General features: G+C 42.9%; 1 protein-coding gene across 4 annotated transcripts in view; it reads right to left on the bottom strand.

Moving 5' to 3' along the window:
• The window catches only part of LOC111160475 (tetratricopeptide repeat domain 13), a 76,430-nt gene that overhangs the window by 23,401 nt on the left and 32,647 nt on the right, over window positions 1-20,382 (bottom strand). For 3 of the 4 annotated variants that reach the window (XM_022523613.1, XM_022523616.1, XM_022523615.1), the window contains 8 exons: window positions 18,303-18,368; window positions 16,500-16,592; window positions 13,732-13,848; window positions 12,417-12,527; window positions 6,891-6,973; window positions 5,000-5,141; window positions 4,578-4,752; window positions 2,269-2,425 (listed from right to left, as the gene is read on the bottom strand). In XM_022523613.1, coding sequence (XP_022379321.1) covers window positions 2,269-2,425; window positions 4,578-4,752; window positions 5,000-5,141; window positions 6,891-6,973; window positions 12,417-12,527; window positions 13,732-13,848; window positions 16,500-16,592; window positions 18,303-18,368 — 944 coding nt within the window. The remainder of the gene's footprint in view (window positions 1-2,268; window positions 2,426-4,577; window positions 4,753-4,999; window positions 5,142-6,890; window positions 6,974-12,416; window positions 12,528-13,731; window positions 13,849-16,499; window positions 16,593-18,302; window positions 18,369-20,382) is intronic. The other variant, XM_022523614.1, reaches the window with a different exon arrangement.

Raw genomic sequence — 20,382 nt, 5'->3', positions numbered from 1 at the left:
TCTGCCTTTTGACATTTAGTCGGTTTATATTTATTGTCATTATTGATATATCTGGATTATTTCAACCTATTCTTATTTTTTTTCTTTTCATTTGTCCCACTTACTTCTAATGCCTCCCTTCCAGTCCTTTTTTCTGCTTGATTTTAAATTTAATAGTTTTGTTTTTACTCTTCTACTAATATAGAAGCTGTATACTTTGTTTCTAACTTTTAGTACTCATCCTATTTTAAATATTTATGTAGAACTTAAAGCTTTAACATAATATTTAACTCATATTCCCTTACAAAACTTAATTCTTGCTATCCCTCAACTTATTTGCTATTGTGCCCAGTATTTTTTCTGTCCTTTTTAGAAAGCCCCCAAATAAAGTATTATTTTATATAGACAATGCTTATTTAGACTTACCAATTCATCAAGCATACCATCTTTCTTTTCTCATGATTCCTTCTTGTATCTCAAATCTTGCCTGAGGTTAATTGCCTTTTTCTTCAATTACACAATTAGAAGGTTTTTTAGTGAATGGCAAGTGGTGGTTAGTTCACCTTTTTATTGTCTGAATATATATTTATTTGGTCTTTATTCATAAAAGATAGTTTTGTCAGCTACAGAATTCTAGGTTGAAAGTTATTTTTTTCTTTCAGCACTCTGAAGATAGTCCATCATCTTCTAGCTGCCATTCTGATGTTGAAAGGCTTAGAGTCAGTCCAATTACTGACCTTAAATAGGTGGTAAGATTTTTCTTTCTGTTTAAAAAATTTTTCTCCTTATGTGTTCTTTTGTTACTGATGATGTGTCTGGATATGGATTTCTTGCCATTTATCTTGCTTTCTTGAATTTTTTTTTTAAGATTTTATTTATTTATTTGATAGACCGAGATCACAAGTAGGCAGAGAGAGGAGGAAGCAGGCTCCATGCTGAGCAGAGAGCCCAATGTGGGGCTCAATCCCAGGACCCTGGGATCATGACCCGAGCTGAAGGCAGAGGCTTTAACCCACTGAGCCACCCAGATGCCCCTTATCTTGCTTTCTTAAAAAATTCTGTAAATTTATGTTTCCTTAATTCTGGGAAATTGCTAGCCATTATGTCTTCAAAAATGGTCTCTCCTTCTTTCTCTTCTCCCAAGATTTCATCTAAATATATGCTAGACATTTTTTATATCTTCCACATCTTCTCTCTCTCATGTTTTATAATACCTGGATTCTCTGTGCTACATTCGAGATAATTCCTAATGCTCTGCCTTCTAATTCTGCCATTTTTCTCTCAGCTATGTCTAATTTGCTGTTTAGCTTATATACTGAATTCTTTATTTCAATGATTATATGTTCTATTCCCAAAGCCTCCAATTTAATTTTAACCTGCCCAGTCATTTTTAATAATCTCTTGTTTCTTGTTTGCTATTTCTTCCTAATTTCTTCAAACATTTCATTTGGAGTTAGAGAGTGTATTCAATAATTCCAGTATCTGAAGTCCTTGAGAGTCTAAGTCTGTTATTTGTAATTTCTGTTGATTTTCACATATTGTTTTGGTGATCTTGGTTTTTGATTCTCATACTAATGATCTTAATCTGTGGGAATACTTACACCCCCAAACTGGCACTACAGTCTTCCCAGGCAGGATCTGCATTTGCTCTTGTTGAGATCCTGTGAATGTGGTCCAAAACCCATCTTGCTTATGCCTCAAGGCATTCCATTGCAGTGGCTGTTAGATGCCCTCATCTCTAGGACACTTTCTTCCTTTCAAATGTGCCTATCATGCATCACTCTAGCTTGGATTTGTCCCTTGTTTTCCTTCTTTGTAGGGAGTGAGGGGATTGATCTTGGCAGATTTTTCTTAATTTTGAAGGCATTGCTCGACTCCCAGGGATTAATTCCTATCCTAGATCTAATCGTTTTATAATCAGCCCTTTAGTTATCATGCAGCAGTAGTCGGCCATCACTGTAATTTCAAACTTTTGGTTTTGAGTCACCGTTTGTTTGAAAAGTAACGTGGTCATAGTAATGCATAGCAACAACGGTCAATAACTACATTTCAAGTTTGAAGGTTGCATAAAATTAGCAGGGAAGATCGGACCGGAAGGAAAGGGGATATCCAAAGGTACGTTTCAATGTACCTGGGAAACTAAAAGAGATATCTGCAGGCATACCAAATCCAAAGATAAATTCCCGAGAAACACGGACGGGAAGCCATTTGCTGAGCAAGAGTTACCACGACGAGCTGATAGCTCAGCCTGAAAAGCAAAAAAAGGTCATTTTCATTTGAAGCACTTACTTTATGTGGGGCTGCAGCCCTGGCTGCTCCTCGTAGTCTTCCAGGAGGAAAGGCAGATTTTTAGCCCAGTGGTCTTTAAAGCTTCCAGGCAGATCCACGTCAATGTTATATTCCGTAAGAGGAGTATCGAGGTGTGCGTGAAGATATCGAGAATACTCTGCAGACAGGAGACGAGATCTGACACACCCACATATTGCCAAAGAAATCTTTTTTATTGCCGGTTGACATACAAATACTCTGTAACAAACCATTAATTCCAAGAATTCCAAGAATTCTAAATGGAGACACCAAATTGTAGTAAGTCCCTATTACTATAGGATACAGGGCAACTCAAAGTACCAGATCGGACATAAGCCAGTCAATCTGGGTCCACTTTGGCTAAGTTTTAATCCTCTTTCCATGAAGAGCACCAAAGTTCTCACTTTCCAGTTGCAGAGCCTGAGAATCCAAGTTCAGTGTCAGACAGAGCCTGGTTCTCTGTCAATTGATGTGAATCAATTATGTATATGATTTCATCAGCTGACGAGCTGCTGCTTATCTCTAGAGAAGCAGTGCAGAAAAATGCCGGGATATGGAGTGCCCCTCCTTCAGTCCACGTGTTCTACTAAACCAGGAAACAAGAGGAAATCATAGGCAGCCCCTAGCCACCTGGCTAGTGAACATTTAAAACATGGCCAGTGTGTGGGGTGTCTGGATGGCTCAGTCGGTTAAGCATCCAACTCCTGATTTTGGCTTAGGTCATGATCTCAGGGTGGTGAGATTGAGCCCTGTGTCAGGTTCCATGCTGGGCGTGAAGCTTGCTTGAGATTCTCTCTCCTTTTCCCTCTGCTCCCTCCCCCACTGCTCACGCTTGTGTACACACTCTCTCTCAAAAAAGAAAAAAAAAGTAAAAAACATGGCCAGTGTGACCAAGAAATTACATTTTAAATTTGAATCTAATTAATCTAAATGTAAAAATTGATATTTGAGTGAATTGTTAGAAAACTTCAGTATGTTTGGAGCAACTCACACATATGAATCTACTTTTTCAACTTTAAATTTCTTGAAACAGGAGTTCAAATTAGGAATTTCCAATGAAAATTTAACAACCAAATTGAGATGTAAATATAAAGATGTTCTGTAAGTATAAGATATACATCGGGTTTCAAAGACTTGGCACAAAAAATAATGTCAAATACCTAATGATATTAATGAATAGTGTTTTCATATTAATTATATACTGAACTGATACTAGGCATATACCAAGTCAAATCAAGTGTATTATTAAAGTTAATTCTCCATGTTTACTTTTATATTTCTCACGTGGCTACTAGAAACTTACAACTCCAGGGCTACTAATTTTTTACAGTTGGACAGTACTGGTAGGAGACGGTTAATGATGGCAAAGGAAAGAGCAGAAGGGCAAGTAAAGATTTCTGCTCTGTGAGAACAATAAAAATATTATCGTGATGAGCACAGAGAATGTACAGAATTACTAAATCATTATATCGTGTGCCTGAATCAAACATAACACTGAATGTTAACTGCACTTCAGTTAAAATATCCATTTGAAACAAAACAACTTAAAAAATTACCATTATGTACGGCAAAGAAAAGGTGAGACTCTGACAAACCAAAGACAGCTTAAGATTGGCTTTCTTCCTCATCCCAAATGAATGTCTCCAAAGTATGTGAGAATTGTGAAATGAAGGAATGACAGATCAAAGTGTACATTTAACAGTAAAAGCCTCAGAAAATGTTACTTTCCTCTGACTCTGGACGAGATGTGACGAGACACATCGATACCCAGATGACTGTCACTTTCAGCTCAGGATAGGTTTTTTCTGACTCGAGTAAACTCTTTTTCACTTTAAAAAGAAAAAATATGTAGGCAGTGGCAGACAAAGTACTGGACTAGTCTTTAGGAGACAGGGGCCCAGGGATGCCTGTGGGTGGTTCAGTTGGTTAAGCGTCCGCCTTCCACCCAGGTCATGATCCCGGGGTCCTGGGATCGAGTCCCGCATCAGGCTCCCTGCTCAGCACAGAGCCTGCTGCTCCCTCTGCCTACTCCTCCCCCTGCTCGTGCTCTCTCTCCCTCACTCTCTGATAAACAAGCAAATAAAATGTCCTAAAAAATATTTAAAAAAAAACAGAAGACAGGGGCCCTTATCCAGTCCAGGTACGGCTGCAAACCAAGGGCGGAGCTATGTTCAAGCTACCATGTGTCTTCGAGACTCGGCTGCCTCCTACGAAACCTCAGAGAGACAAGCAATATGATTTCTGCAGCTCTGAGCATTAAAACTCAATGACTGGGCCATTTCACGTCTTACCTCGGAGATATTTCACTTTCAGATACTCCGGGCTAGCCTTCTGGCCTGGGAGAGGATCATTCAGCATGACTTTTGTCTGAGCTTTTATGCCTTCATAGAACTGTCCCATGGCAACATGGCTGAGTCCTTTCATGTACTGGCACACCTCGTTGTAGGGCTCCAGCTGCAGGCACCGCTGCGAGGAAGGAGAAAAGGCTCTATTAGCATCAGTACAGGCACCCATGACTTTTAAGTGCTTTATCCTTCAGTCTCGAGTTGGAAACGTTTTCCCTCCAGGCTAAAGCAGACCAAATACACGCTCCTAAAGTAGTCTATAGGACATGGCAATGGTTTTCTCCCTTTTTGTTCCTGCGGAAACACGATTCCTGGCCCTCCTCCCCGTTCATCCCGCTCAAGGTCCTTCGCTTCTCACGGAGGCCCACCTTGAAGTTCTTCAGGGCTTCCTGCAGGCTCCCGTGGTGATAGAGCATCATGCCCCGCAGCTGCAGGGTCTGCACGTGGTTCTGGTTGAGCAGCAGGGCCTTCTGAAAGCTCTCGGTGGCAGCTTCGAAATTGCCCAGTTCTCTAGGTATTGGGCAACAGTGATGAGCACAGTGCAGAGCATTTCAGTGAACACACGGAGTACGTTGGCTTCAGGATTACGGTCCCACATGTGAACCCGACCACACCTTGATGCGGATGTTCCCGTCTCTAGTTTACCATTTTACGGCTCAGCTAAATCCCACTTGCTTTTGCTAAATGCTACCAGCTCGTAGGATAAGCACAAAGCCCTGGGAAGTCTTTGGGGAGATGAATTTACTGATTCCCAAAGACAAGCGCCTATTCAAAACCTTTTCCCCAATTCATAAGCTCCAACCCCTAAAAAACTGCGTGTAAATTTTAGTATTTGGATAAAACCATGCTTCTTCCTTGTAGGGGGAAAAGCCATGTAGTTTACAATCATACACAGGTTCATCATTCTGAATCAAATTCAGAAGTTTAAATTTTATTTTTTCTGTCACAGAAGTTAACTTCACTTAAAATCTGGCAAATTATTTCACAATTTAAAATTTAAAACAAAAGTCTACTTTAGAGTTGTGGTCATTTCAGAATGGAAATGATTACCACCAGCCTTCTTTTATGTATTATGTGTTTACAAATAAAAAAAGCATCTTCAAAACGTTCCACGTGTCAATCTTCTGTTAATAATGAATATTTTTAAATAATATAACATTCGCTTAAATTTCTACATTTTACTAATTACTCTGGGTGCTTTCAAATCTGTTTTCAGTGTACATCCCCAGCAATTCTGTGGGACAGCAAGGATAAAGGTCATCACTTAAACCCAAAACAAATCCAAAGACACTTTCCTCAAGTTAGTGTAAGAGGGCTTCTCCGGCTGCCGCCATCAGATTAAGCTCTTGGATTCGACCCTGGATCTCTGTCACTGTGTCTTTTCTAACTTTTACAATAGCTTGCAAGGGAGAACCCCGAAGCTCAGGGAAATTAAGGACATCCAAGTATAACATGGGCCAGCTAGAACTGGAACCACACCGCTTGACTCCCGAATCCCGAGCCCCTTCTTTCACGCCACACAATCTCCTTTTCAGGTCAGAGTGTAAAAATGTTTGAACGTCAATACTGGTCAGGGTAATGCATGGAATGGGATGCCAGAGTCTAGGCACAACTTCTCAGTCCTGATAGAGATGTGCCATAACTATCTCATAATCTATCCTGTTAATGATGCAGCATCGTTTTCCATCCCTTCCACCTAGGAATCTTCAAACGATCACAGTGATGTGGGAATTAAGCTTACTTATTGCCTAGAAAGCAGCAGCAGCATCTGTGACTCAACAACGTATAATGCCACTATTCAAAATGATCACCCTTGAAGAACTAACATTTTCTAGACCAATATATATGAAGAGAAGTTGTTTAAAGAGGTAATAATATTGTGGAGAGGATGGTTGGGTTATGGACACTGGGGAGGGTATGTGCTGTGGTGAGAGCTGTGAAGTGTGTAAGCCTGACGATTCACAGACCTGTACCCCTGGGGCAAATAATGCATTCTATGTTAATTTAAAAAAAAGTTCACAATAAAGAAATAAAAGGGGGGGGAGAGGTAATAATATGTATTATGATATCCTCTGACACAGTTCTTTCTGTATTACAGAGAACGTCTCAACAAGCTTGTAAGTGCTTATGTGATTCAGAATAACAATCTCTTTTGGTTAAGAAATGCAATGTCTTTTAAAATATCACTACGACGTGAGGCTCTCTTGTCCCCCCAGTGTACGCCCTCCCTCCTACCCCGACTACTATTGCTTTTCTTACCGATAGGCCTGTCCCAGACTTTTATATGCATCAATAAAATCAACTTTCTGCTTCAAGGCTTCTTTGAAGGATTCAATAGCTTCCTGAAAAAAGTACAGAGAAAATTATGTCATTGGCATAATTGTTGAAGTCGAGTTTCACTTAAATCACTAAAGGACTTAAAAATACAGCACACGTGGTCTCAGAGTGATTTTTTTTAAAATATGAGGACTTCAAAAAAAAGAGAGGTAGAGAGTATGACAAACTATGAGGCAGAAGGACTTAATTTCAACAGTAAACAAAAGCATTGCTATGAATAATAACAGAGCCGTAGAAGTTTCTCCCTTCCAGAATGGGAAAACGGCTTCTCACTACCTTTTTCATTAGGGCTTTGATTACTAACGATATCACCCTTGTGTCAACACCGTTTCTTTAATTAATAAAGGCCTTGCGGAATGAAAGTCAGCTTACTAACTGTGTGAAGTATAGTCTTAAGTGACCGTAACCAGCAGCCCTTAAAATGAACCACCAAAAGAGACAAAAAAGTAAGCCCAGCCTGACGTTGTTCATAAAAAAAGCAACAGGGCTCCCAGACTGACTGGGAATCAGAAGGATTCCCATGATCTACAGGAAAAAGAAAGAGCAAAACCAAATCAAACAGAAGCCTTGAGTTGGGGGCATCTGGGGCATAGCTCCTGCCGGCAGCGGAGAAGGGAGCACGGGTGCTGTGCTCTAGGGAGGAGCTCTTGGGACACAGCGCAACTGGCCACTGTGGAAACCTCTGGAAACTGTTAATGAAATATACCGTTCTGCTTCACGATAATAGTCTTAAACTGTATTCAGTGTACTTTCCATTATGACTTGACTATTTACTGTAATAAAAAATTATAAAGACATTTCACACACTTCCCAAGGAAAAGACGTGTCTTACTTAAGTCAGTGGCTACAAAGTTATCGTGATCTCTAATGGCTTTGAAGAGAAAGGCTAAAATGTCTGTGTATTTCACACCTAATTAGATAATTCATAGCAAAAAAACTATGAGAGATGTCGTATGCCTTGCACATGGTAGGCACTCAATAAATATTTAATGATTTCATAGGCACATAATCCTAATTCTTTTTAAAAAAATCACCCATTCCCTGCTTCCTGATTTTCTCTGTAGGGGGAGCAGGGTCAGAGGGGCTGACTTCCAAACTCTTCTAAGGCAAGGATGGGGACAACCACCTACTCTTTAAGAAGTCCCACCGAACGTGTTCTGTTTGGTAGAAGGATGAGAACGGACAAATTTTATCACTTCCGAAATGAAGACTACTCCTCATTAGACTTCTGGCCCTGGCCTCATCTTGATCTTTTGGGAGCATTACAACTGTATTTTAAATTCAACAAACATGTATTGAGCGCCTACTATGTGCCAGGGGCAGTGTGAGGGGGTAGGGGACACAAAGACGAGCAAGTCATTCTCTCTGGCCTCGAAGAACTCAGTCTAGTTAGAAAGCCAATTACTTAACCAGGTTATTAGAATACAAACTAAGAGCTACGATAGAGATATGAGTCAAAGTCTCGGGGAATAAAGAGAAAGGAAGAACTAACTGAGACGGGGACACCAGGAGAGGTTTCATGGAGGAGGTGGCAACTGAGCTGGGTCAGGGAGAAGGAGAAGGAGTTCGGTAAAGAAAGAGGGCATCGTGGACAGGGGGGACAGTAGTGCAGTGGCAGGGTGCTCAGCAGTGGCAGGGAAGGCAAGAGTGGAGGAGAGGGAAAAGATGGGGCACAGGCTGGTGTGGGGAGCTGGGGCCGGGGCAGTGGGGGTGGGGAGAAGGGCCTCTGCCATGCTCCACAGTCGGGACATCACCTGCCAGTGGTGAGAACTGGGGGCTGTGAGTGGCTGTGGGACCTCACCGAACTGACTCTTTAGAGAAAATGCCACGAGCCACGACAGAGCAGACGGGCTGGACAGGGGAGGGAGCGGAGCCCCACGAGGAGGTGACTACAGAGGTCCAGGCAAGAGATCATGGAAGCTCAAACTGAGACTGTGTCCCTGAGGACAGAAAAGGAGGGTCAAACTCAGGAAATATTCTTAAAGGCCAACGAAGAATCTGCTGGCTGTGGATACGGGGGATGAGGGAGAAGGAAGGGGAGAAGTTCGAAGCTGGGGAGCCTGGGTAGAAGGTGAGAGTGTGAACGAACGTAAGGAAGTAGGGGGGACAGCTGCGGGGCGGGGCGGGGCGGGGGTGGGATGAGGTCAGGAGTCCAGCCGGGGCGTGCCGAGTCTGGGGTGTTTGTGGACGTCTAGGGGAGATGCCCGGGAGACATCTGCTGCCCACTGCACTTACAGCATGCTGGGACGCCACAGTTCTTCAAAGTCTGATTTCTCTTCAGCTTTTAAGAGTCTTTGGTTTCAGGGTTCCTGTCTAATCACTGCACAGCTCTCTACCTCATTCTGCCAAAGAGGGGACATAGCAGAATCAAGATCTGAAGCCACTGGGAACAAAGACACTACGTTCGAATGAGTCAATGTCTAAGCACACGGACTGGCTGTGAGTTGATCTGCACCGCCAGCAGGAGCGTCGCCACCTTTATCTGCCGCTGTCCTGGCTGGCGGCGGGCAGCCGTCCCTCACGTGTCCCTCGTTTATTGCAACGAAGAGAACAGTCTCACGGAACTCTCAAAGTGAAGGCTGACCCAAAAACAGGAGCTCGAGGTACACAATGTTTGAAGTAGCTTTACATCACAGATAAAAGTCTTCGCTGTGTTTTCCCCAGGGAAATCCAAAACGTCTGCTGTATCTACCTGATCGGACAGTTGTGACATTTGTCATGGAATATCGCCTAAAAGATTTCTAATGTATTACACCGTAAAGTAAATAAGCACACCACCCACTTAATTAATTTCTAAATTAAGAGACCAGCTTTGGGATACAAGGATAGCTCCAATTCGTGGGTCCATGTAATACGTTGTCTCTACGGTTAACAAGAGAAACTAAAGAGAGCTAAACTAAGTTTGTTAATTTAATGAAGGCATGTCACCACTGACTCAGTTTTCCAATCTGTGTAACTGGGACACCCTCTGCTCCTTCTACACTTCATGCGGATGCCGCTGGGATGAGTGAGATAATACGTAAACTCTTTGACCACCTCAGACAGCAGATCTGGAAAAATGCAAAGAAAAAGTTCCCTTCTATTCCACATGCTGATGCTGTGTTTATGACCACAGTGAGGAGGAGAAAGCCCCAAATCATTTGGCGAGACTGGTTCACTGAGAGGCTTCTAATGCTCGTGGAACATAAGTACTAGGTCTGGGTTCTCATCCCACGGATTTGGAATAAACCAAACCGAGTGTCAGCTCTTGTCCGATGTGCGGTTAGCGTCTCTGTTACAGCTCTTTTCGGAAATATTCTCATTTCAAAGTAACACAAAGAGCCCTCCCTACCCGCTTTCCTAAACCAGCTTTAGAGTCTACGGTGAAATTCTCTGTTTGCATTTGCTCACTTCAAAGAATATTTTTTTTTTTTACCTCTCAGTACTGATTGTTATTTTTTTGCATTTTGAATCTTGTTCTCCTCCATGAGATATTCAAGGCAGAGACTTTGACTATAGTATTGTGATTGTGAATTTTTTAATTTAAGGCAACTGAGAGAAGGTGAGAGGAATAGCGGGCAGATACAAAATAAGCTGGAAAAGCTGCGCAAAGCACATTTCAAATACCTGCTCTCAGTGCCTACGGCCGCGGGTCTGAACCAGGCAAGACAGGAAGAGCCTCGGCGCGGACCACCCTCCACAGACTCGCAGGAAGGACAGAACGAAAGGAAACCATGCAGTTCCCTCCAGTTTGGGTTTTAGCGAATAGGAGTTATCTTTCTAGAGTCCGTGAAACTGAGATGAAATGAAACAAAATCTGTCATCACGGAGACCCGATCCGTGCTCACAGCCCCTGCACACACGTGATTTTACTGAATCCCCGCAAGCCCTTCCAGAGGCTGGGGGCAGAATCCTCCCTCCGCCACAGACGGAGGGGGAGAGGCTGAGAAGCTGAGGTCCCGTGGCCAGTGGCAGAGTTCGCAAGATGCAGGGCAGATGCTTGAGCCAAGGCCCTCCAGCTTCAAGTCCAAGGCTCTGTCCTTGAGATCATTTATTCCTCTCGGACTTACTGAGCACCTCCTACGGGACAGGCACGGCCCACAACACTGAGGGTTTACAACAGAGGCCTTTGGGAAGGTAAGCCGTCCCTGCCCTCCAAGAGTCTGCGCACGACCCGAGGAACTACTTTCCACAATCAAACATGTGTCCTTCCTACCAGGTGCTGTTGAACTTCTACACAGCTGTCAATGCTCCGGTGATGAACAACCCGTCTGGGAAGACTCTGTTGAGCTCCTGGTCAGCGGGAAGTGTGTCTCGCCTGCAGAGGCTGACTCTCGGGCCAGCCCGTTTTCAATCAGACGGGGATGGGACCTGCACTAGAGCTCCGACCCTGTGCGGGCCATGGGCACCGAGGACGCCCCGTGAGGACCAGAGCTCCACTCTTGGCTCCCAGCCGGGTGTCTGCCCCACGGCCAGGCTGCTGCACAATAGGTCCTCAGCGCCCTCAGGGCCTGACCAAGGGCAGGAGGCAGAGACAGGTTGGAAGGGACATCGTCACCCCATGTGTCAGTCGGCTTGGATGACCCCTTTCCTGTTTCCCTCAACCCTGTCCCAGCTAATAGCGGTCTCCAAGCAGCAGCAGCAACATGCTTGCTGGAAAACTGTCTCCAGACCTGCTCCTGCAGCCCCCGGAACACTGCCAGTGTCTCCCCGTGGCCCTCTGCCCCTAACCTCTCCAGCCACTGGCGCGTCAGATCCCCCTTCCTAAGTGGCAGATGGGGTCTCAGTGACATACTTCCCCCCGAATCTAGATTTGCAGCTCCTCTGGGCCTACGAATTACAGTCAAGGTGCTCTGCATATAGCACTGGAGACAGCTGAGGGCCTCCCCTTGGCCCACCTGCCCGCTCAGCAGCCCTGCGCTCAAGCCCGGCCATGTGCTACACCACAGACTGGCCACCTCCACGCTCTGTGCCAGCGCTCGTGCTCTCCTCTCTGCCTGAAGCAGCTGCTGCCCCCAGTCCGCTCCGCCTGCAAGGCCCAGGACAAGGTGTACTTGTTCTCTGGAACCTTCTCTAATGCTGCAGTTTCAGTGAATCTTTCTGATCTCTGTTACCAAAGCACTTTCTTTGTTCATGCCACTTTTTTTTAGTGTCTCTACCAAATGATAAATTATATGTGGAAGAAAACTTTGTAAACTGTATCCTTCCTCAGTGTCAAGTGTGACGAATTCTTTCTCCCTCTCACTAACCCTTTATCCTTTCTCCGCCTGCACCTTCCTCCAAGTACCTTCCACACAGTAGGAGCTCAATAAGTATGTAGAATCCAACTCCTTCCTAAAATAAACCGATCAGATAGACACATGAGTTGTCATTTTTAAAACACACCAAATGAAACCCCACTAAGATCCTCCCACCCGCGAGAGAAAAGCAGAATCATGATACTGTATACACAGTATACAACACTTTCACCTTCAAAAGTCCTCTGTGAAAGAAAGTTAGACCTTTGTATAGCATAGCTATAGGCTGGTTTTTGTTCAGTTCTAAGGACTGCTGAAAGTCTTCGTGGGCTGTTGCATAGTCCTACAAAAAGGAGAGCGGGGGGAAAAATAAAGTAGTATTCATTAGACATTCAGACATTTCTTACTTCTGACTGGTTGAGAAGAAAAAAAAAAACAAACAATTCATTCTGTGCCCTTTTTGGCTTTAAAGGGAACATTTCATATCCACAAATATCAGTTGCATTCTTATCCTCTTTGTTGAAATAGTTGATCTCCTTAGGAAATTGATGGGGAAAACCCCCCAAGGGTTTAATTTAAATAGACTTCTCTCGGGGCGCCTGGGCGGCTCAGTGGGTTAAGCCTCTGCCTTCGGCTCAGGTCATGATCCCAGAGTCCTGGGATCGAGCCCTGCATCGGGCTCTGCTCGGCCAGGAGCCTGCTTCTCCCTGCCCCCCTGCCTGCCTCTCTGCCTACTTGTGATCTTTCTCTCTCTGTCAAATTTAATAAATAAAATCTTTATAAAAAAATAAAAATAAAAAAATAGACTGTCTCAACTACAAAAAAGATTATTTGTAAAAAATAGTATTAAGGTTCTAATCTGTTAGAGAAACTTGACAACTTAGCATTTCTGTACCAACATCTTATTACACTGGACACTTGTACAATAATTATGCCATAGGTCAACCTTAAAATGTGTTATGCTGAGAATTTTTCAAACCTATTTTCTTGGGCAACAGGGAATTGTTACTAAAATGATGTAAACCCACTACTTACTAACTGTGACAACCATAAATATCATTATGATGATAAAGGTAGAACCTTGCCAGATCTGGCCGCTTCCACAGAGAAGCTCCAGTCTGGGAACCCACACTGGTTCCGGTTAAGGCTCTTGGGTGTGATACCCCAGGAAATTCAAACTGTGCTTTTCAGCTTAATAATCACGTCAAAAACATGAACATCTGTTTCTCTATGCTGACATATGCAGAAAAAGCGGAAGTATAGTCAATGAACCAAATTTCTCTTCTCTTCTTTCTTTTTATCCCCCTGAGTCTAGAATTACTTTCTGCTGACAGCTCAAGCAAGAAAATGTGTGCTCTTGGTACTTAGCATTTCTCTACTGGGTTCAATTTCAGCTAAAGAAAGGGGTTTTTAACTGTCTTGTATCACAAACATGTTATTATAAATCCCCAAACCCAAATCTATTAAATAGTGGCTTTCGGAAGTAAATGGAAAAGTCCAGTCTTCATCACCACAAAAGGGGATGTGTCCAGGTCAAAACAACTCGCCTCTGATATGAAGTACAGCGTCCCCCGGTGTCTGTACAGCCGTGCTGAGGGCTGAAGCTGGATAGCTTTGGTGAGATCGTTCACTGCTTCATTAATTCGTCCCAGAGGGGACAGAATCTATAAATCCAAAAATGTGATTAGGGACGAAACCTTCCAAGGATCAACCCCGAAACTGCCAATGTTTCTGACTTCTCAATGCCACTTTACCACACTCCACTCACAGGATTACTTTCTTGGCCCACAAGGATCCCTGACCCCACAGACTACACAGCAAGGTTCAAAGTCAACAGGCTGAGTGGCCCCTAGTCTGTCTGGCTGAGGGGACTATATGAACTATAACCACGTAAATTGCTTTGTCATGGTTTCACATTCTGGGTTACAACAGATGTTGCTTTTTTTGAATTGGGAATTTTTTTCCTCACCCCCTTTCAAAACAAAATTTAGCATTTCAAGGTTAATCTGAAAGATAACCTTGAACTACTAAAAGCAGAGAAACTGTTGGACACAGAGTGGAGTCCTCCATGGCCTTCGCCCTGCCCTCTGTGGTAGAAAGTGCTGGCAGACCATCTAAGATTCCAAAAGCCCCTTTCTGTTAACTCCCAGCTCATTGGTCACCATCCAGAGAGCAGAAGAACGATGTCTGCCAGCTTGCCGGGAAGCCCTGCGGTCCAGCAACGAGCTCGTGTAGGGACAACGACGACAGAGAAGACAGTTCCGAACGCAAAAGTGCAGCAATAAGACGTAAGAAAACCCAAAATGGGTATCAGTACTCATGCATTCAAGCTCAAGCATTTCACCCTGAACGAATGTCCTGAAATTAGGCTGAATTTTGTTCTCATGATACAGTGATATAGGTCATTTCCATCAGGTTCTACTAGGTGGCTTCCTACTCTGCAGGAACTTAGAGCCGGCAAAAGAGACAGGATTCAGGAAGGCACATCAACAGTGGCAAGAATGGCAGCTCAGAAAAAGGAAAGAAGTGAATTAAAGAATATATAGCTGAGAATTCAAAAAGCATAGCAGTCGGGGGTTATATTTTGGAAGGAAGAACATCCCTACCTAGTTTATTAATTCCTAGGTATATAAATGAATTATCACACCCCCGCATAATAATTAACATGCATAATAATGACCCGAGTAACTAAAAAAAGGTTAAATTATGTTCATTAAATACAGACTTTCAGCAAGTAGAAAAGAGAAAGCACTCTCATTAAATGATTTCTGACATACATAAATGATATACTATAATAAGCTGGAAAAATCACTCAGTAGTGCTATTATTGCCTAGTAATGCCAGAGAAGGAGAATATTATTATATATATTTAAGATCACCAAAAATTACTTTTTGGATTACTGATATTATTTTTGGGTACACAACTAGCTTTTTATTAGGCACACAAATCTTCTAAAGCTACTATATAAATCTTTCTATGCACACTTAAGTTCTTGCTTTAACATAATATTTTAATGTAACACCAGAGTAATGGAGGGAAAAAGCATCAGCACCCCCTCCCCACAGCAGATATCACCAAATTGGCCACCAAATGCTCACCTTAAATACCAACAAGGTTCTCGTGCAGTAACAAACAAATTACAATCACTTAACCCTTATGGTTGCAATCCAAAATAGAAAAGAGATAATGAACTATATCATTAATTGAGAAAGATTTTTATTCAGAAACCCAAATTCCCAATAAAACATAAAATTCACTTCAAGAAATGGCACTGTAGAGACTCTAACTTTGCGAATACAAACACCACAAACACAGTTTTTAGATTACTAAAACATTTAGTGTTTTCTTTAGTTCTGAGTTTTCTCCCCCTAAAAGGCGGGAGTGGGGTGGGGTGGGGGGAGGATGTCATTTTTCCTTTAGTTGAACTACGGAATCCCATAAGGTCAGATGATTAAGTCTTCTCCTGACTGGATACATTAACAAATTCTAAAGCCCTTAGTATGGTTAAATGAACAGTAAAATGAAATCCTGTAGTTGACTATTAATTATGCAAACGGTAAGATGAACACATTTCATTTAAAAACATTAAAAGGAATGCGTCTCCACACCCCGTTCTCCACCTTGTCCCCGAAGACCTGGGCTCTCATTGGCTCTAGCAGCACCTGCTTGCGAGGCCTCTGCAGACACGCCCACACCTGCCCCTGCCAGCACCCCCAGGCCCCCACAGGTGAGCCTTTCTGTCCCTGAAGAAGCACCTCCTCTTCGTGTCTCCTGTCACAAATGTCACCTGGTATCTTCACCACGTTACCTCTGTCTCCCCCTCAAGTCCTAAGTTCCCTCAAAGACCGGTTGTGGTCACCCTTACCTATCTACGTCTCTATGCACATCTCACAAGAATTATACGTAAGCATACACACACACACGCACATGCACACTCACACACATACGTACACACTTTCAGTGGTTATGGATTTCATTCTGACCATATTGTCATAAGAGTTTTGCTAAAATATGTCATACATATACATGGCAAACATCATGTGTGATATATTTTTCAGTGAACACTGACAGTGGCACACGTCATAACCACATATTCTTATACTAAATATTACTATTAAACGTTAAATCAGGAGTATCACCCAGCCCATAGTTCTCTAGTAATTTCAACCATGTTTAAAGGCATTCAGTACCTATGGAGGAAAACACAATAGGTATCAGGGAGCTTTAAAATTTACAAGTAATAAGATAATGGGGAAAAAAAAATCCGAGATTCTAGTCCAATAATGACAGAGGGAAAAAGAAAACCACACTCACTTCTGCTCGCTGTTCAAATACCTCTGGACGATCTGGTTCCAAGGTAATTACTCGGCTCAGTTCGAACAGAGCAAGCTCAGCGTTCTTAATGTCCTTGAAAAGGTATTAGCTCAGTATGAGATACACTGTTCCTCAAAACCAGGCTGAATAGTTTTTCTGAAAAAACTAATAATTTAGTCACGATATAGCTACGTATTTAGAAATAAATAGGAACTTCACTTCTGTACAAAAGATCTGCTGGTTTAAGTAAGTTATATTATAATTATTTAACTCACTCGAGTCTACCTGCCCATCAACAGCCCGTTAGACCTGGTCACGTGTCACAAGTTCTACTGCTGGTAGGACATTTTCTAAATTTAACCTATTTTAAAACCGAATCAATGAATTTCGAGGGACAAGGATATAGATGGACACCAGCATGCAGAACAATGCTGACCAGTGGCGGTGTGGGGGCAGCACAGGGCCGAGTCAGTGTCGATCAAAACCCCTAAGCCCACACACCTACCCCTTAGCAAGTCTACACAAGTTCACTTTAAAATCTGCAGGTTATTCTTATATTAAAAATAGGAGCATGTTACTTTTACATTAGAAACACATTAAAGATACAAGCAAATTTCATGTTGAGATATAATATTACAGATGAGAATTAGGTGATGAGAAGCAGCTTATCTCTGACCTTTACTAGGTCAACTTCTGTCATTTACTGATGTTCTCACTTCCTACCACCTCTGTTATCCCCAAATCTGAGCTTGTTCTCAGTCCTCTATGTCTCAGAATTATACAAATATAATATAAAATTTCTCCAATAGGCCAGCACTCAATTAGTAGAATTTTTTTAATTGGCGAAGACACAAAAGTGATGTTTCTTCCTCGATCATCATTTTATTTGAATATTTCTAATACACAGTAAGACAACAGAAAAGTTCATTTATAATGTTCTAGACTGAAAATATGGAGATCTGAATCTTAAACTATTTTATTATTTACTACATAATCTCAGGGAATCTTCATTTTTATACCACGGTGCCTTATTGAGTAAAATATATTTATTATATTGGGGCACCTGGGTGGCTTCAGTCAGGTGAGTGGTTGCCTTCTGCTCAGGTCATCAACCCAGGGTCCCGGGAAGAGCCCACCATTGGGCTCCCTGCTCAGCGGGGAGTCTGCTTCTCCCTCCATCACTTGTGTGCTCTCTCTCTCTCTCTCAAGTTAATAAAATCTTTTAAAATATAAATTTATTATAACCTTTCCCCCATATTCCCCCAGAGAAATAAGGAGATGTAGGCTACGACAATATACTTATCTGGGGTAAGTATCATATATGATAAGAAATAAAAATAAATTTTACCAAAAAAACCCCACAACCCTTTTGTTCTTTTATTCAACCTTTAAAAATTGTGAAAGAAACAAAATTCTAAGTCTTACTGCGCTATAGATGCTAGACTCCATTTTTACCAATTAATATTTCTTAGATATTCAGTCAAAGTCTCACCCTTTCCTCGGTCTAGGTCCAGCTCATCACCAAATAAAGTTTAGGCTGGCAAAGGCTGTCCTTTTGGGAGTAGAAAGTGTGGCGAGACTGACTTCCAGAAGCCCTGGGTAGAGATCGCCAGTCCCACCCCCCAACCCTTCCTAGCCATGGAATCCTAAGTACATTGTCTCCTGCCATTTTCTCATCTGGGAACTGGCGTGACACCACTTCGTGTCCATCACAGCTCAATGAACAGGGAGTGGTTCTGTCGGAACCCTGGTCCGGGTCAGGTCATGGAGGCACTATGGCAAACAGAGCTATTCCATACTCACATGTAGTCCCTTCTTTCCATAGGCTATCCCTCGGCCATAAATTGCACTAACCAGATCAGGCTCCTCCTAAGTCAGACCAAAACAGAAACACGTCAAAAACTATAAACAAAACAAAACAAAACAAAAAAATCAGTTTCTGCTTAAAGCACGTTAACGCCCCAAGTGACAAGCTCTACTTTACGCTGCCACCACACATACGTGGACACGCACAGTCCCCAACCAGAAGAGTGTGTTCTTGAAGCTTGTTTGCATGAGACACGTAATAAGAGTTTTGCACTGAAAAAATAATACAGAGAACCAACATTAGGGAGCCCTGCGTTAGCTTCTGTCACATGGTCATCTCATCTAAAATGCAATCCTCCCCAATCGGAGAAAGACAACTATCATATAATTTCCCTGATATGAGGAAGTGGAGATGCAACTTGGGGGGGTTTGGGGGGTGGGAAAAGAATAAATGAAACAAAATGGGATGGGGAGGGAGACAAACCATAAGAGACTCTTAATCTCACAAAACAAACTGAGGGTTGCTGGGGGGAGGGGAGGGAGAGGGTGGTTGGGTGATGGACATTAGGGACGGCATGTGCTATGATGAGTACTGTGAAGTGTGTAAGCCTGGCGATTCAAAGACCTGTACCCCTGGGGCTAATAATACATTATATGTTTATAAAAAATTTAAATATTAAAAAAAAAATAAAACGCAATCCTCCCAACAACTCTATGACCAGCAGCATCCAAGATCATGTCTCACAGGGGAAATGGAGGCTTGGAGAAGGAAACGTAAGGAGTGAAGTGCTGGGTAGTGCCTCTTCCTGGTTTGTCCCCTTCCCAGTCATGAAATAATCTGAAAAGGGAAGAACCTCTCAGTGCCTGCTCCATTGAGCAACAAGAAAGACGTCCATTCCAGTCTGTTTACACTGTGCGTCAGAACAGGAATCAGACCCTTCCTGCAGACTGCCCCAGATGGACTAGACGAAACCACCCTCCGGCCCAAGGACGGGGTCTGCTGCCCCGCCACTACCTCCCCTAACAGGTGGTATGAGCCGTCCCTCCTCCTGAGGGAGATGCCTCTCCTCTACATTTAGCTTCTGCAATTTCTACCGCTTCTCTGAAGCCTTCCCCTACATTTAAGAAAAAAGACTGAGCGGCCTCTGGCTATACGTTCGGGGGTAAAACTCCTGACACTGCTAAGGAATCTAACAGAACAGGGGCACCTGGGTGGCTCAGTCAGGTAAGTGTCTGCCTTCGGCTCAGATCGTGATCCCTGGATCCTGGGACAGAGTCCAGCATCGGGCTCCCGCTGTGCAGGAAGGTTGCTTCTCCCTCTGCTCATGCATAAGCATGCACGCAAAAATAAATAAAATCTTAAAAAAAAAAAAACCAACAAGAAAAGAGACTCTCATAGAACAGTACCAGATGAGGCATTTTATAGACTAATCAATCTACCATTACGTTGCAAATCTGAGAGAGGGAGTCTACCCACACTGCAGAAAAAGACACATCAACCTCAATGATGAGTGAATGAGACAGAATAGAGGAGAAGATGCCATATATTGGAAAACAAAAGACTAAACAGAATCCAGTACACCTGTAGCAAGGGGCAGACGGATGCATCACTGGCCCCAGCCTGGCCAGCAAACCAGCCCATCGTGTACAAAAATCGGAAAAATTCAAGTAAGCAATTACAGATCTCTAACTTTTCTTGAAAAATCCAAATACGCAACAAAGATAAGTCCACATTTTTGCATTCTTGAATGAAAAAAAAAAAAAAACTAGAGCTAAGTACTGGCCGCCTCCTTAGATGAGGGGTGTGCATTCTTCTGCGTACCGGAAGCCCACCCATCACCTCTAGGTCACGGCAACGTACTTTGCTCATTTCAGTCACTGCCCTGGCCCTACACAGTTCTGTTCGGAGTTGTGATCTATAACTTCTACATGACTGGCATGAAAGGCTCCATGCTATTCACTAAGTGGAAAAAAGCACAAGTTAATAGAACTACAGAGGAACAGCAATTTTATGAATAATACTTATACATGATTTTGTGGGTGAGTACATACACAGAAAAAAGGGCTCTAAAACACT

The sequence above is a fragment of the Enhydra lutris genome, unplaced genomic scaffold (assembly GCF_002288905.1).
Source record: "Enhydra lutris kenyoni isolate GAN:26980312 unplaced genomic scaffold, ASM228890v2 scaffoldscaffold76, whole genome shotgun sequence".
Classification (NCBI taxonomy): Eukaryota; Metazoa; Chordata; class Mammalia; order Carnivora; family Mustelidae; genus Enhydra; species Enhydra lutris.
The sequence above is the reverse complement of the archived record's forward strand: the minus strand, read 5'-3'. Positions and strand labels throughout refer to the sequence as shown.